The following is a 17,883-nucleotide window of genomic DNA, read 5'->3' as shown; positions in this document are numbered from 1 at the left end:
AGAGAGGTATTTGGGTGTGCGAGACTTGACATCAGAAGAGTTACAGCGAGTGTTAAGTGGTGATGTCCCATCATTTCAGGTTGAGGGCATGAGGTAGGAGTAAATATATTTAAATAGTGGAGAAGGGTGGGGTTAATTATTAGTAATAATGTTGAATTCGTGAGTGTAGTGTTAGATGGTAGGTTGTTTTATTTTTCAAGAAAAAGATAAGGGAGTTGTACTCCAGTCTAGTAGGTGGCGGTAATGCAACAAATTGGATGCCAACCGCAGTTAAACGTCATTGAAGAAGAAGCAGAAGAAGAAGCAGAAGAGACTTTTGTTTGGTTAAGCGGTGTTGCTGTAGCGCTCATGTGATTGCAGAGTTTGCCAGACAAATGGCCACTGGATTGATGTATATTATCACTGTATAATTTTGCAAGGCAGGCATAGGCTGCTTTGAAGTTAACATTTACTTGAGAAGGTTTTGGGGAAAGCCATTCCTTCCCTACCAGAAGAAGGTTATCATTAGCATCATCGCTAACGGCTACACAAAGTGTAGACATACGCGCGCACCGCACACATGCACACAGACAGGGGCATTCCTGTGCCGTTTCAGAAAGTTGTATGGAAATACGAATCCCTGATGCATTTTGTTCATGTCTTATGATTCACTTAGGCAAATGAATGCGTTTTCTAACAAGTTGAATAGATTTAGTTGATTTCCTACTAAGTTCAATACATTTTTGAATATTGTTGAATTTCGGTTGAATGTCTGGATTCCGTCCGCAACGCCTATTTTATAGGGCCCTAGTCCATGATCTTGTCATAAGTCAACATAGGACATGCCCTCTTTCCCCCCCACAAGACTCAAAAATATAGACTGGAAATGTAAGCAAGGTTAGAGCTTCTTCAGTGTGGATACTTATCTGTGTCCCGTTCAGCGTGAGTGACACATTGACTTTATATAGTGTACCAAGAGTTGTTCCCTCGCTTACGGCCATACCAGCCTGAATACGCCCGATCTCGTCCGATCTCGGAAGCTAAGCAGGGTCGGGCCTGGTTAGTACTTGGATGGGAGACCGCCTGGGAATACCAGGTGCTGTAAGCATTTTGTTCCAGTAGGGTGTACTCTTGTGTCATGGAGCAACTACCTTTTATTTATCACCCTAATAATATCATGTATTTTTATTGGACTAAATGCAGTTTGTATGTGCTGCCCTGCCCTGATCAAATGAAATAATGGACAGTGCGTTTCCCTCAAAATGTAGGCAGTACATTCAGCCTTTGTTTTTAGTCTAGGAGACTGTCAATGTCTGTAGTCCCATTAGGGCACTATAAAATCCCTTCGATATTTTGCCTGATTCCGTTTTTTCCCCAAATTCCCTTTTCTCCTTTTAGATTTCCCCGTTGACCGCTTGTCCCTGTTTTTGCAGGTTTCCGCTCTCAAAAGTACACATTTTTAATAGAAAAACAGCACAATTGGATGTTCTATGTCCACAACAATGTTTAAACCCTATCAGGAGGCCATTTTTGAGGTCTGGGAAAAAAGGAAGACATTTAGATTTTGGGGTGTAGTTACCTTTAAATGCAAGCGTGCACCAGGAAGAGACCTTTAATATGCGGAGGCAATGAAGAAAGTAGACGAAGAGGGGTCATTGGGGGGAGTGGTGAGAGTAGGAGATATGTACCAGTACAGAGGGATAGGCAAGAAAGTGATATATGTTTCTGTAAGATTGGATTTTTAGCGTTTATAGCAATGGTTATTAATTGTACTGCAGGGATGGAACGCAAGTTGAAGAAAATGGAGGTTGTGGTGGCAGCTGCAGAGAGGTATTTGGGTGTGCGAGACTTGACATCAGAAGAGTTACAGCGAGTGTTAAGTGGTGATGTCCCATCATTTCAGGTTGAGGGCATGAGGTAGGAGTAAATATATTTAAATAGTGGAGAAGGGTGGGGTTAATTATTAGTAATAATGTTGAATTCGTGAGTGTAGTGTTAGATGGTAGGTTGTTTTATTTTTCAAGAAAAAGATAAGGGAGTTGTACTCCAGTCTAGTAGGTGGCGGTAATGCAACAAATTGGATGCCAACCACAGTTAAACGTCATTGAAGAAGAAGCAGAAGAAGAAGCAGAAGAGACTTTTGTTTGGTTAAGCGGTGTTGCTGTAGCGCTCATGTGATTGCAGAGTTTGCCAGACAAATGGCCACTGGATTGATGTATATTATCACTGTATAATTTTGCAAGGCAGGCATAGGCTGCTTTGAAGTTAACATTTACTTGAGAAGGTTTTGGGGAAAGCCATTCCTTCCCTACCAGAAGAAGGTTATCATTAGCATCATCGCTAACGGCTACACAAAGTGTAGACATACGCGCGCACCGCACACATGCACACAGACAGGGGCATTCCTGTGCCGTTTCAGAAAGTTGTATGGAAATACGAATCCCTGATGCATTTTGTTCATGTCTTATGATTCACTTAGGCAAATGAATGCGTTTTCTAACAAGTTGAATAGATTTAGTTGATTTCCTACTAAGTTCAATACATTTTTGAATATTGTTGAATTTCGGTTGAATGTCTGGATTCCGTCCGCAACGCCTATTTTATAGGGCCCTAGTCCATGATCTTGTCATAAGTCAACATAGGACATGCCCTCTTTCCCCCCCACAAGACTCAAAAATATAGACTGGAAATGTAAGCAAGGTTAGAGCTTCTTCAGTGTGGATACTTATCTGCGTCCTGTTCAGCGTGAGTGACACATTGACTTTATATAGTGTACCAAGAGTTGTTCCCTCGCTTACGGCCATACCAGCCTGAATACGCCCGATCTCGTCCGATCTCGGAAGCTAAGCAGGGTCGGGCCTGGTTAGTACTTGGATGGGAGACCGCCTGGGAATACCAGGTGCTGTAAGCATTTTGTTCCAGTAGGGTGTACTCTTGTGTCATGGAGCAACTACCTTTTATTTATCACCCTAATAATATCATGTATTTTTATTGGACTAAATGCAGTTTGTATGTGCTGCCCTGCCCTGATCAAATGAAATAATGGACAGTGCGTTTCCCTCAAAATGTAGGCAGCACATTCAGCCTTTGTTTTTAGTCTAGGAGACTGTCAATGTCTGTAGTCCCATTAGGGCACTATAAAATCCCTTCGATATTTTGCCTGATTCCGTTTTTTCCCCAAGTTCCCTTTTCTCCTTTTAGATTTCCCCGTTGACCGCTTGTCCCTGTTTTTGCAGGTTTCCGCTCTCAAAAGTACACATTTTTAATAGAAAAACAGCACAATTGGATGTTCTATGTCCACAACAATGTTTAAACCCTATCAGGAGGCCATTTTTGAGGTCTGGGAAAAAAGGAAGACATTTAGATTTTGGGGTGTAGTTACCTTTAAATGCAAGCGTGCACCAGGAAGAGACCTTTAATATGCGGAGGCAGTGAAGAAAGTAGACGAAGAGGGGTCATTGGGGGGAGTGGTGAGAGTAGGAGATATGTACCAGTACAGAGGGATAGGCAAGAAAGTGATATATGTTTCTGTAAGATTGGATTTTTAGCGTTTATAGCAATGGTTATTAATTGTACTGCAGGGATGGAACGCAAGTTGAAGAAAATGGAGGTTGTGGTGGCAGCTGCAGAGAGGTATTTGGGTGTGCGAGACTTGACATCAGAAGAGTTACAGCGAGTGTTAAGTGGTGATGTCCCATCATTTCAGGTTGAGGGCATGAGGTAGGAGTAAATATATTTAAATAGTGGAGAAGGGTGGGGTTAATTATTAGTAATAATGTTGAATTCGTGAGTGTAGTGTTAGATGGTAGGTTGTTTTATTTTTCAAGAAAAAGATAAGGGAGTTGTACTCCAGTCTAGTAGGTGGCGGTAATGCAACAAATTGGATGCCAACCGCAGTTAAACGTCATTGAAGAAGAAGCAGAAGAAGAAGCAGAAGAGACTTTTGTTTGGTTAAGCGGTGTTGCTGTAGCGCTCATGTGATTGCAGAGTTTGCCAGACAAATGGCCACTGGATTGATGTATATTATCACTGTATAATTTTGCAAGGCAGGCATAGGCTGCTTTGAAGTTAACATTTACTTGAGAAGGTTTTGGGGAAAGCCATTCCTTCCCTACCAGAAGAAGGTTATCATTAGCATCATCGCTAACGGCTACACAAAGTGTAGACATACGCGCGCACCGCACACATGCACACAGACAGGGGCATTCCTGTGCCGTTTCAGAAAGTTGTATGGAAATACGAATCCCTGATGCATTTTGTTCATGTCTTATGATTCACTTAGGCAAATGAATGCGTTTTCTAACAAGTTGAATAGATTTAGTTGATTTCCTACTAAGTTCAATACATTTTTGAATATTGTTGAATTTCGGTTGAATGTCTGGATTCCGTCCGCAACGCCTATTTTATAGGGCCCTAGTCCATGATCTTGTCATAAGTCAACATAGGACATGCCCTCTTTCCCCCCCACAAGACTCAAAAATATAGACTGGAAATGTAAGCAAGGTTAGAGCTTCTTCAGTGTGGATACTTATCTGCGTCCTGTTCAGCGTGAGTGACACATTGACTTTATATAGTGTACCAAGAGTTGTTCCCTCGCTTACGGCCATACCAGCCTGAATACGCCCGATCTCGTCCGATCTCGGAAGCTAAGCAGGGTCGGGCCTGGTTAGTACTTGGATGGGAGACCGCCTGGGAATACCAGGTGCTGTAAGCATTTTGTTCCAGTAGGGTGTACTCTTGTGTCATGGAGCAACTACCTTTTATTTATCACCCTAATAATATCATGTATTTTTATTGGACTAAATGCAGTTTGTATGTGCTGCCCTGCCCTGATCAAATGAAATAATGGACAGTGCGTTTCCCTCAAAATGTAGGCAGCACATTCAGCCTTTGTTTTTAGTCTAGGAGACTGTCAATGTCTGTAGTCCCATTAGGGCACTATAAAATCCCTTCGATATTTTGCCTGATTCCGTTTTTTCCCCAAGTTCCCTTTTCTCCTTTTAGATTTCCCCGTTGACCGCTTGTCCCTGTTTTTGCAGGTTTCCGCTCTCAAAAGTACACATTTTTAATAGAAAAACAGCACAATTGGATGTTCTATGTCCACAACAATGTTTAAACCCTATCAGGAGGCCATTTTTGAGGTCTGGGAAAAAAGGAAGACATTTAGATTTTGGGGTGTAGTTACCTTTAAATGCAAGCGTGCACCAGGAAGAGACCTTTAATATGCGGAGGCAGTGAAGAAAGTAGACGAAGAGGGGTCATTGGGGGGAGTGGTGAGAGTAGGAGATATGTACCAGTACAGAGGGATAGGCAAGAAAGTGATATATGTTTCTGTAAGATTGGATTTTTAGCGTTTATAGCAATGGTTATTAATTGTACTGCAGGGATGGAACGCAAGTTGAAGAAAATGGAGGTTGTGGTGGCAGCTGCAGAGAGGTATTTGGGTGTGCGAGACTTGACATCAGAAGAGTTACAGCGAGTGTTAAGTGGTGATGTCCCATCATTTCAGGTTGAGGGCATGAGGTAGGAGTAAATATATTTAAATAGTGGAGAAGGGTGGGGTTAATTATTAGTAATAATGTTGAATTCGTGAGTGTAGTGTTAGATGGTAGGTTGTTTTATTTTTCAAGAAAAAGATAAGGGAGTTGTACTCCAGTCTAGTAGGTGGCGGTAATGCAACAAATTGGATGCCAACCGCAGTTAAACGTCATTGAAGAAGAAGCAGAAGAAGAAGCAGAAGAGACTTTTGTTTGGTTAAGCGGTGTTGCTGTAGCGCTCATGTGATTGCAGAGTTTGCCAGACAAATGGCCACTGGATTGATGTATATTATCACTGTATAATTTTGCAAGGCAGGCATAGGCTGCTTTGAAGTTAACATTTACTTGAGAAGGTTTTGGGGAAAGCCATTCCTTCCCTACCAGAAGAAGGTTATCATTAGCATCATCGCTAACGGCTACACAAAGTGTAGACATACGCGCGCACCGCACACATGCACACAGACAGGGGCATTCCTGTGCCGTTTCAGAAAGTTGTATGGAAATACGAATCCCTGATGCATTTTGTTCATGTCTTATGATTCACTTAGGCAAATGAATGCGTTTTCTAACAAGTTGAATAGATTTAGTTGATTTCCTACTAAGTTCAATACATTTTTGAATATTGTTGAATTTCGGTTGAATGTCTGGATTCCGTCCGCAACGCCTATTTTATAGGGCCCTAGTCCATGATCTTGTCATAAGTCAACATAGGACATGCCCTCTTTCCCCCCCACAAGACTCAAAAATATAGACTGGAAATGTAAGCAAGGTTAGAGCTTCTTCAGTGTGGATACTTATCTGCGTCCTGTTCAGCGTGAGTGACACATTGACTTTATATAGTGTACCAAGAGTTGTTCCCTCGCTTACGGCCATACCAGCCTGAATACGCCCGATCTCGTCCGATCTCGGAAGCTAAGCAGGGTCGGGCCTGGTTAGTACTTGGATGGGAGACCGCCTGGGAATACCAGGTGCTGTAAGCATTTTGTTCCAGTAGGGTGTACTCTTGTGTCATGGAGCAACTACCTTTTATTTATCACCCTAATAATATCATGTATTTTTATTGGACTAAATGCAGTTTGTATGTGCTGCCCTGCCCTGATCAAATGAAATAATGGACAGTGCGTTTCCCTCAAAATGTAGGCAGCACATTCAGCCTTTGTTTTTAGTCTAGGAGACTGTCAATGTCTGTAGTCCCATTAGGGCACTATAAAATCCCTTCGATATTTTGCCTGATTCCGTTTTTTCCCCAAGTTCCCTTTTCTCCTTTTAGATTTCCCCGTTGACCGCTTGTCCCTGTTTTTGCAGGTTTCCGCTCTCAAAAGTACACATTTTTAATAGAAAAACAGCACAATTGGATGTTCTATGTCCACAACAATGTTTAAACCCTATCAGGAGGCCATTTTTGAGGTCTGGGAAAAAAGGAAGACATTTAGATTTTGGGGTGTAGTTACCTTTAAATGCAAGCGTGCACCAGGAAGAGACCTTTAATATGCGGAGGCAATGAAGAAAGTAGACGAAGAGGGGTCATTGGGGGGAGTGGTGAGAGTAGGAGATATGTACCAGTACAGAGGGATAGGCAAGAAAGTGATATATGTTTCTGTAAGATTGGATTTTTAGCGTTTATAGCAATGGTTATTAATTGTACTGCAGGGATGGAACGCAAGTTGAAGAAAATGGAGGTTGTGGTGGCAGCTGCAGAGAGGTATTTGGGTGTGCGAGACTTGACATCAGAAGAGTTACAGCGAGTGTTAAGTGGTGATGTCCCATCATTTCAGGTTGAGGGCTGATTCCGTTAATTCCCAAGTTCCCTTTTCTCCGTTTAGATTTCCCCGTTGACCGTTTTGTCCTGTTTTGGCAGGTTTTCGCTCTCAAAAGTACACCTTTTTAATAGCAAAACAGCACAATTGGATGTTCTATGTCCACAACAATGTTTAAACCCCTATCAGGTGACCATTTTTGAGGTCTGGGAAAAATGGAAGACATTTAGATTTTGGGGTGTAGTTACCCTTAAATGCAAGCGTGCACCAGGAAGAGACCTTTGTTTGGTTAAGCGGTGTTGCTGTAGGACAAATGGCCACTGGAGTGATGCAAATGATCACGGTATAATTCTGCCAGGCAGGCATAGGCTACTTTGTAGTTAACATTTACTTGCGAAGGTTTTGGGGAAAGCCATTCCTTCCCTACCAGAAGAAGGTTATCATTAGCATCATCGCTAACGGCTACACAAAGTGTAGACATACGCGCGCACCGCACACATGCACACAGACAGGGGCATTCCTGTGCCGTTTCAGAAAGTTGTATGGAAATACGAATCCCTGATGCATTTTGTTCATGTCTTATGATTCACTTAGGCAAATGAATGCGTTTTCTAACAAGTTGAATAGATTTAGTTGATTTCCTACTAAGTTCAATACATTTTTGAATATTGTTGAATTTCGGTTGAATGTCTGGATTCCGTCCGCAACGCCTATTTTATAGGGCCCTAGTCCATGATCTTGTCATAAGTCAACATAGGACATGCCCTCTTTCCCCCCCACAAGACTCAAAAATATAGACTGGAAATGTAAGCAAGGTTAGAGCTTCTTCAGTGTGGATACTTATCTGCGTCCTGTTCAGCGTGAGTGACACATTGACTTTATATAGTGTACCAAGAGTTGTTCCCTCGCTTACGGCCATACCAGCCTGAATACGCCCGATCTCGTCCGATCTCGGAAGCTAAGCAGGGTCGGGCCTGGTTAGTACTTGGATGGGAGACCGCCTGGGAATACCAGGTGCTGTAAGCATTTTGTTCCAGTAGGGTGTACTCTTGTGTCATGGAGCAACTACCTTTTATTTATCACCCTAATAATATCATGTATTTTTATTGGACTAAATGCAGTTTGTATGTGCTGCCCTGCCCTGATCAAATGAAATAATGGACAGTGCGTTTCCCTCAAAATGTAGGCAGCACATTCAGCCTTTGTTTTTAGTCTAGGAGACTGTCAATGTCTGTAGTCCCATTAGGGCACTATAAAATCCCTTCGATATTTTGCCTGATTCCGTTTTTTCCCCAAGTTCCCTTTTCTCCTTTTAGATTTCCCCGTTGACCGCTTGTCCCTGTTTTTGCAGGTTTCCGCTCTCAAAAGTACACATTTTTAATAGAAAAACAGCACAATTGGATGTTCTATGTCCACAACAATGTTTAAACCCTATCAGGAGGCCATTTTTGAGGTCTGGGAAAAAAGGAAGACATTTAGATTTTGGGGTGTAGTTACCTTTAAATGCAAGCGTGCACCAGGAAGAGACCTTTAATATGCGGAGGCAGTGAAGAAAGTAGACGAAGAGGGGTCATTGGGGGGAGTGGTGAGAGTAGGAGATATGTACCAGTACAGAGGGATAGGCAAGAAAGTGATATATGTTTCTGTAAGATTGGATTTTTAGCGTTTATAGCAATGGTTATTAATTGTACTGCAGGGATGGAACGCAAGTTGAAGAAAATGGAGGTTGTGGTGGCAGCTGCAGAGAGGTATTTGGGTGTGCGAGACTTGACATCAGAAGAGTTACAGCGAGTGTTAAGTGGTGATGTCCCATCATTTCAGGTTGAGGGCATGAGGTAGGAGTAAATATATTTAAATAGTGGAGAAGGGTGGGGTTAATTATTAGTAATAATGTTGAATTCGTGAGTGTAGTGTTAGATGGTAGGTTGTTTTATTTTTCAAGAAAAAGATAAGGGAGTTGTACTCCAGTCTAGTAGGTGGCGGTAATGCAACAAATTGGATGCCAACCGCAGTTAAACGTCATTGAAGAAGAAGCAGAAGAAGAAGCAGAAGAGACTTTTGTTTGGTTAAGCGGTGTTGCTGTAGCGCTCATGTGATTGCAGAGTTTGCCAGACAAATGGCCACTGGATTGATGTATATTATCACTGTATAATTTTGCAAGGCAGGCATAGGCTGCTTTGAAGTTAACATTTACTTGAGAAGGTTTTGGGGAAAGCCATTCCTTCCCTACCAGAAGAAGGTTATCATTAGCATCATCGCTAACGGCTACACAAAGTGTAGACATACGCGCGCACCGCACACATGCACACAGACAGGGGCATTCCTGTGCCGTTTCAGAAAGTTGTATGGAAATACGAATCCCTGATGCATTTTGTTCATGTCTTATGATTCACTTAGGCAAATGAATGCGTTTTCTAACAAGTTGAATAGATTTAGTTGATTTCCTACTAAGTTCAATACATTTTTGAATATTGTTGAATTTCGGTTGAATGTCTGGATTCCGTCCGCAACGCCTATTTTATAGGGCCCTAGTCCATGAACTTGTCATAAGTCAACATAGGACATGCCCTCTTTCCCCCCCACAAGACTCAAAAATATAGACTGGAAATGTAAGCAAGGTTAGAGCTTCTTCAGTGTGGATACTTATCTGCGTCCCGTTCAGCGTGAGTGACACATTGACTTTATATAGTGTACCAAGAGTTGTTCCCTCGCTTACGGCCATACCAGCCTGAATACGCCCGATCTCGTCAGATCTCGGAAGCTAAGCAGGTTTAGGGCTGGTTAGTACTTGGATGGGGGACCACCTTGGAATACCAGTTGCTGTAAAAGCATGTAAGAAGCTATGACGTGGACTGATAATCTGCGTTATAGGCTGAGATGTGAAGATGTGAAATATGAAGATATGATATGGAAAAATAAGCTGTGAAGCTATGAGATGTGAAATATGAAGCTATGATATGTAAAAAGAAGCTGTGAAGCTATGAGATGTGAAGAAGTGATGTGAAATATGAAGTTATGATATGTAAAAAGAAGCTGTGAAGCTATGAGATGTGAAGAAATGATGTGAAATATGAAGCTATGATATGTAAAAAGAAGCTGTGAAGCTATGAGATGTGAAGAAATGATGTGAAATATGAATCTATGATATGTAAAAAAGAAGCTGTGAAGCTATGATATGATGTGAAGATGTGAAATATGAAGCTATGATATAAAGATGGGTTAATTAAAAAAAAAAAAAAAAAAAAAAAAATAAATACGCCCGATCTCGTCCGATCTCGGAAGCTAAGCAGGGTCGGGCCTGATTAGTACTTGGATGGGAGACCGCCTGGGAATACCAGGTGCTGTAAGCATTTTGTTCCAGTAGGGTGTACTCTTGTGTCATGGAGCAACTACCTTTTATTTATCACCCTAATAATATCATGTATTTTTATTGGACTAAATGCAGTTTGTATGTGCTGCCCTGCCCTGATCAAATGAAATAATGGACAGTGCGTTTCCCTCAAAATGTAGGCAGCACATTCAGCCTTTGTTTTTAGTCTAGGAGACTGTCAATGTCTGTAGTCCCATTAGGGCACTATAAAATCCCTTCGATATTTTGCCTGATTCCGTTTTTTCCCCAAGTTCCCTTTTCTCCTTTTAGATTTCCCCGTTGACCGCTTGTCCCTGTTTTTGCAGGTTTCCGCTCTCAAAAGTACACATTTTTAATAGAAAAACAGCACAATTGGATGTTCTATGTCCACAACAATGTTTAAACCCTATCAGGAGGCCATTTTTGAGGTCTGGGAAAAAAGGAAGACATTTAGATTTTGGGGTGTAGTTACCTTTAAATGCAAGCGTGCACCAGGAAGAGACCTTTAATATGCGGAGGCAGTGAAGAAAGTAGACGAAGAGGGGTCATTGGGGGGAGTGGTGAGAGTAGGAGATATGTACCAGTACAGAGGGATAGGCAAGAAAGTGATATATGTTTCTGTAAGATTGGATTTTTAGCGTTTATAGCAATGGTTATTAATTGTACTGCAGGGATGGAACGCAAGTTGAAGAAAATGGAGGTTGTGGTGGCAGCTGCAGAGAGGTATTTGGGTGTGCGAGACTTGACATCAGAAGAGTTACAGCGAGTGTTAAGTGGTGATGTCCCATCATTTCAGGTTGAGGGCATGAGGTAGGAGTAAATATATTTAAATAGTGGAGAAGGGTGGGGTTAATTATTAGTAATAATGTTGAATTCGTGAGTGTAGTGTTAGATGGTAGGTTGTTTTATTTTTCAAGAAAAAGATAAGGGAGTTGTACTCCAGTCTAGTAGGTGGCGGTAATGCAACAAATTGGATGCCAACCGCAGTTAAACGTCATTGAAGAAGAAGCAGAAGAAGAAGCAGAAGAGACTTTTGTTTGGTTAAGCGGTGTTGCTGTAGCGCTCATGTGATTGCAGAGTTTGCCAGACAAATGGCCACTGGATTGATGTATATTATCACTGTATAATTTTGCCAGGCAGGCATAGGCTGCTTTGAAGTTAACATTTACTTGAGAAGGTTTTGGGGAAAGCCATTCCTTCCCTACCAGAAGAAGGTTATCATTAGCATCATCGCTAACGGCTACACAAAGTGTAGACATACGCGCGCACCGCACACATGCACACAGACAGGGGCATTCCTGTGCCGTTTCAGAAAGTTGTATGGAAATACGAATCCCTGATGCATTTTGTTCATGTCTTATGATTCACTTAGGCAAATGAATGCGTTTTCTAACAAGTTGAATAGATTTAGTTGATTTCCTACTAAGTTCAATACATTTTTGAATATTGTTGAATTTCGGTTGAATGTCTGGATTCCGTCCGCAACGCCTATTTTATAGGGCCCTAGTCCATGAACTTGTCATAAGTCAACATAGGACATGCCCTCTTTCCCCCCCACAAGACTCAAAAATATAGACTGGAAATGTAAGCAAGGTTAGAGCTTCTTCAGTGTGGATACTTATCTGCGTCCCGTTCAGCGTGAGTGACACATTGACTTTATATAGTGTACCAAGAGTTGTTCCCTCGCTTACGGCCATACCAGCCTGAATACGCCCGATCTCGTCCGATCTCGGAAGCTAAGCAGGGTCGGGCCTGGTTAGTACTTGGATGGGAGACCGCCTGGGAATACCAGGTGCTGTAAGCATTTTGTTCCAGTAGGGTGTACTCTATGGAGGACTAAAAGTGCCACAATTAAATAAATAAATACACCATTAAATAATTACTTAAATGTGTCATTAATTAATTAAAATTAGAATTAAATACATAAATGTGTAATTAAATGTATCATTAATTAATTCAAATACCGATTCATTTTATGTAAAATACATATATAATTATTTCACTATTTACATTTACATTTCATGATCCTGCATTGCAGTGATTCATGAATTACTTAAAACTGTCAAACTGACCCATCAAAGTCAGTGGGCGGGGCTAACGCGAATCTAGTCTGATCCATTGCTTTGGTCTGAAGTAGAGTAGGCCAACCTGGATAGAAACAATGGAGGATCTCCGTGAACTTTCCAGGGAGTTGGTTAGAGACATTTTAAACTTAGCAGAGGATGTAGAAGCAGGACCTGCTGACCCAGAGCATGTAGCTAGTAAAGCAGAGGAACTTATTGAAGTTGTTGGAGTCATTTCCGCACTTTCCGACGAAGATATCGACCACAGAGTGATTGCAAATCTAGAAGAAGTTGTCCACCGCTTCTCTGGTACCAGGGCACTTCAGGCCCAACACACACAGGGACCGGGGCGTTTGGCGTTTGACATACCGAGTGCAGTTCTGGAGCATTAACTTCTTTGTGGAGTTCCCGCAGTTCAAATTTGCAGCGATGTTCGGTGTGTCAAAGAGGACCATCAGGAGGCGCATGCAACAATACAGTTTAAGGTATTTACACTAAATTCATGAGTTTTCTGTTTATGAATTGCTGCTCTCATACACTCGGAAAGAATATGACGTTTAAGGTAACATTACTTGATGTTGTGTTTTTCTTGTTTGTACAGAAAGACAGATCTCTATTCAGCTGTGAATGATGAGGAGTTAGACTGTATTGTAAGTGAAATTCACAGAAGTCATCCAAACACCGGCTACAAGCTAATGCGTGGTCACCTGAATGCAAGAGGTGTGCATGTTCCAAGTGAGTAGATAATAATATGGGCATTATTTAAATGTATTTTTAATTTGGAGCTCTGCCCCTTTGAAAGGTGAAGGAAGCCCGCTTATGGAAAGACGTCAACCTGTGAGCTGTAGTTTCTACAGTGCATACTATGCAAAGCTGTATTATTTTAAAAAACTGAATAAGTAACATTTCATTTCTCACTGCCTTGGTGACCAAAAATAACAATCTTGTGTAAGGACATGTCAAACTAGTTTTAAGTACAAGACTGATTATGCTTGTCATCCATTCAGGTTCCTGAAGAATATGGGATCGATTGGAACGGACCTCACTGCCTTCATCGAGGCACTGTGTCAGTCCCCGAGGTTCAGCTGGCCCGTGAGCTCTCAGATGAAGAGGTTGCAATTTTGCCAGCTCCAGGAGTTTCTGTTACTGATGCACTTAGACTATATGTAGAGACTGTGGAAGTGTTATCAAGAATCTTAGACTGATGTCCAACCCATGTTTTTATTTGTTGTGTTAGAACAAGCAAGGAAAAACTGAAAGTTTACTTTCCTTTTAAAAGAAAGGAAAAAAAGCTGTTTCTTTGAAGCTTCCTGTCTCATTATGGTCCACAGAATGACTAACATGAATGCTGTACTGTTAGCACTGAAGGTGCAGAACAGTTTGATTTTAGTAAATGGAAGAAAAAAAAGTCAACTACTGCACAGTGTGTTAATGTTTTCAAAGACACTGAACTTGTGTCAATTCATCTGAACTGTGTATGCATTGACATTAGGGCTGGGCAATATGGAGAAAATCAAATATCACATTTTTGACCTAACACCTTGATGTCGATATTGCAACGATATTGTAAGGTTGACAATTGGTGCATTCACAAAATATCTTCCACATTTAGATTTCGGATAAATAACTATCATATTGTGGATATAATGACTAAGTGGTAAAAGGCAAATAATAGAACAGCTAGAACAGTCTGGTAAGTTCAGAAAATGACATCACTTTACTGTAATGCAGCCTTTGAAACCAGGAAAAGACTAAACTTACCATGTAACGATATTACACTTCTTCAAAATCTAATGGTGCTTTTCCATTACATGGTACCTACTCGCCTCGTCCTAAAATCTGCAATGGGAAACGGACGCACAGCGAGTCGAGGCGAGTCAAGTAGGTACTGGTAATGGAAAAGCACCTTAAGACGATATCTAGTCTTATATCACGATAGATATAATATTAAAATATTGCCCAGCCCTAATTGACGTCTGAAAAAACTTAAACAAGCCCAAATCCAGTACTTTTTATGGCAGCGACAAGTGCTTTCTCAAAGTCCATGTAGAGTTTGAAATGAGCTGGCAGCTTTAGGGTTTCAAAGCATGTGGAGGACGTAGGAAGGGTTCCCCCAGAAATCTCCACTCTCAGTTCAGGAGGAAGCATCTCCCAGCCAACCCAGAATGTCAGCAGCTGGGCCAGGGTACCTGATGAAGCTAAAAGTCATAAAATGGATTAAAGACATTTAGTTCAACTGTAATTGATCATATCTATCCATGAGACATAGAAGCATTTGTAAAGAGAGAAAATAAGGTTTATACCTGTTTCAATGAACATCCTTAGAAAGCCAGTGATGCGGCAGGTGGTGTCTAAGTCAAAGTCTTCATCACTGTCCTCAACTGGCCATGTGATTTTTTCTAGGAGCATCTTAAAGAAAACAAAAATTGTAATTTAAAAAAAGGGAGAACTTATTTTGGTGAAGGACTATGCAGATCAAAATCTTAGAAAATTGAAAAATATCCATCTCAGTCATTGAAAATACACGTAAATTCATCAAGTTAAGTCACAAATATAACTAAATTACTGACTTACCTGGGGTGTGAACTGCATTTCAGCCATTTTGGGGAAAAGAAGTGGTACAACATCCGGCCTAGATGTCAGCAGGGGCCATACCATCACATCTTTCAGTCCCTTTCTCAACTGTTTAATTTGGCGCATGGTCCTCCCAACGACCTAAGAGACAGACCGACCCATATTACAGCCCAAATCCTTAACCCAAATTTGACAAAAGTTGGCACAGTAGGAAAAATGTTAATAAACACAATAAAGTGCTTTATAAAAATCCATTAAAACTCTAGTACTTAAACTCTCGTGTTAACATAACAAGCCAGGGTTCACAACACATTCTATAATTTCAACAAGTACAGCGATGAATTCTGTCACTTAACCAGCAGGAACTCACTGCATGGAGTAGAAGTTTGTTATGTAGCCATCTCCGATTTGTTTTGGTGACTGCCGGAAGATCCCAAGACATGGAAAGATCTGAAACTGTGTCCTTCTGTTCCGGTGTAAGATCTTCATGTTCAAGCTAGAATTAAGACCATACAAGTTATTATATCTGCCCAAGCAATATTTTTTACATGGCAAAGTTTCTTTTAGGTTACATACCAGTTCTATGATGCTCCTGATGTGCAGATCAGGACAGTCTTCTGTAACAACAGGAGCCATTTCAGGGTCCCCATTGAACAGTACATGAATTACAGCAGGACTTAGTCCTGTGACATGGGGACCATCATGCAGAAATGTGTGGCCCAACATCCTTCCTGCAACCCGGAAGAGGTTGCTTTCAATAAGTGCCTCTGATGCTGCTGGAACAAGATGGTCAGGTTCACCCTCAAATAGCAGTGTTCGGCCCATTCCTCCTGTAAAGTACCAAGAGAGCAGGGAATAAAGTCACAACAATTAACCTCTTAAATACATTAAATAAAAATGTATGATAGATAGATAGATTACATCATACTAGTGGCGATTACTTGGCCTGTGGTATTGCTGCTTGTAGAATTCACTTAAACCAAATTGTAGCCTACTCCAAAATGACTTACAGAAGGACCCCAAACCACTTCAAATTCAATTCCCCTGTATACCCTACTACAGACTTACCTGACACAAAACATTGCCCACCGGCCCTCCGCTAAACAGCACATATCCGCGTTCATCAACCACCAGAACGTACGTGTACGCGTGTGTGTGTGTGCGCGCGCATAGAGAGAGGCGGTGTAGAGTGAGTCACGACACAAACAGGTGCTCAGTCAGCGTTGCATGCAGTGTGAGAATGGCAAGCAGCAAGAGCGGCAAAAGCCAATGTGTGCTTCTTTTACCTATATATGTAACGCTATCTTTTGCGTTTATCCAAACGTCGTCAAACTTGGCACTGCACTTACTCGTGACCAGAGCAAGACACCTGTCAAGTTTGAAATCCATCGGACTAACTGAGAGACATGCGCTACAGACAGACATTTCTGCAATTTATAGATGGATTAACCTTCAAAAAATTAGTAAGATACTTACCAAGATCTAGACTGAATCCAAACTGGAGTTTGGATATGATTGTTGTCATAAAGTACCGCATCACTCCCTCTCCGATAGCAACATCACCTGAAATAAAATACTGATAATAACACTGGAAAAAAAGTGGCGGCCTAATACAGGTAACTGGATTTGGTAACATTTAACAAGAAAGGGAGAAAAACTTCTATTGGCTGTAATTCTAGAATAGCATCCTTAATATTGATTATTCCAGATAACAAGAGTATATTGTGCACAATATTCACATACATACATATAACATTTTTATCAATTATATAATTTTGTGCATTCCATTCTCCCATTTAACAATTACATATAAGCTACTTGAGTGGTATAAACTGTACTGATGTATTTATATTATAAATGTTATATTACTTACCAACCAGAGTACAATGAAGTGGACATGCCCATTCTTGCTGCAGGTTTATAGAATAAGAGAAGCTCCCGTTCCCTGTCCTCTTCAGAGTCCCTTACATCCATCTTCATTCTAAGTGGTTTCCCAGTTGCATGTTCCCTTAGCAGATTCTCTTTGAAAACTTTGGCAGCTTGAGTGGGTTCTTTAATAAGCTTCCATTCTAAACAAACAACAACAATAAAGTTATCTATTACAGAGAGACATATTGTGAGTTGGCATGTTACCTGCATATACAGATATCCTCTCACTCTACAGAACAGGAGGAAAATTCTGTTCATTTCACTGACAAAACGTGAGACCCAACATCTTCAGAACCTGTCACAACGCTGAGTTGACATAAAAACAGCACTACTAAACAACTACAACTAAATATTAGAAAAATAGAAAAACCCAGTTGCATGTTATTAATTGTCTGTAACTGTATTATCTTATCTAATTATATCCTACAGGTGTTATCTTTCTATTAACTTTTCAGTTACACACAATCTTATAGCAACACTATTGTGATGACACAAACCACTGTCTGTTTCTTTGCGATCCAACTCCTCGTTGACAATCACTGCCAGTACTACTGCACTCTCAGCTGATGTTTCAGGCCTCACTGGAACACTGTCACTGACTAGGGCTGTCTCACTATCATTTTCTTCACTTTGGCCTCCCTCTTGTTCTCTTTCTGATTCCTGCATGGGTGTCCTTGAAGTTAACACAATTGAAA

General features: G+C 41.1%; 1 protein-coding gene and 1 long non-coding RNA gene across 2 annotated transcripts; both read right to left on the bottom strand.

Moving 5' to 3' along the window:
- Positions 1 to 14,423: 14,423 nt before the first annotated feature.
- On the bottom strand, positions 14,424 to 15,943 carry LOC311146493 (uncharacterized protein). The gene is made up of 5 exons (XM_084182997.1): positions 15,836 to 15,943; positions 15,630 to 15,755; positions 15,260 to 15,400; positions 14,989 to 15,094; positions 14,424 to 14,883 (listed from the first exon to the last, which is right to left on the bottom strand). Exons 1-5 carry the CDS (start codon positions 15,893 to 15,895, stop codon positions 14,672 to 14,674), a joined length of 645 nt encoding a protein of 214 aa, XP_084039123.1. The 5' UTR covers positions 15,896 to 15,943; the 3' UTR covers positions 14,424 to 14,671.
- A 41-nt stretch (positions 15,944 to 15,984) lies between these two features.
- LOC311146502 lies at positions 15,985 to 17,171 on the bottom strand. The gene is made up of 3 exons (XR_014614688.1): positions 17,133 to 17,171; positions 16,736 to 16,822; positions 15,985 to 16,089 (listed from the first exon to the last, which is right to left on the bottom strand). It is a non-coding gene; the product is annotated as an uncharacterized lncRNA (long non-coding RNA).
- Between the last annotated feature and the right edge of the window lie 712 nt (positions 17,172 to 17,883).

Source organism: Coregonus lavaretus (assembly GCF_964263955.1).
Source record: "Coregonus lavaretus genome assembly, chromosome: 2".
Classification (NCBI taxonomy): Eukaryota; Metazoa; Chordata; class Actinopteri; order Salmoniformes; family Salmonidae; genus Coregonus; species Coregonus lavaretus.
Note: the sequence above shows the minus strand (reverse complement) of the source record. Positions and strands in the feature narration are given on the sequence as shown.

Excerpts from the sequence above, each read along its gene's own strand:
- LOC311146493 (XM_084182997.1), bottom strand. The coding sequence starts at position 15,895 with ATGGCTCCTGTTGTTACAGAAGACTGTCCTGATCTGCACATCAGGAGC. Across the intron at positions 15,756-15,835 it reads TCAGGAGCATCATAGAACTG|CTTGAACATGAAGATCTTAC; the intron begins GTATGTAACCTA and ends TCTTAATTCTAG. Across the intron at positions 14,884-14,988 it reads AAGGATGTTCATTGAAACAG|CTTCATCAGGTACCCTGGCC; the intron begins GTATAAACCTTA and ends TATGACTTTTAG.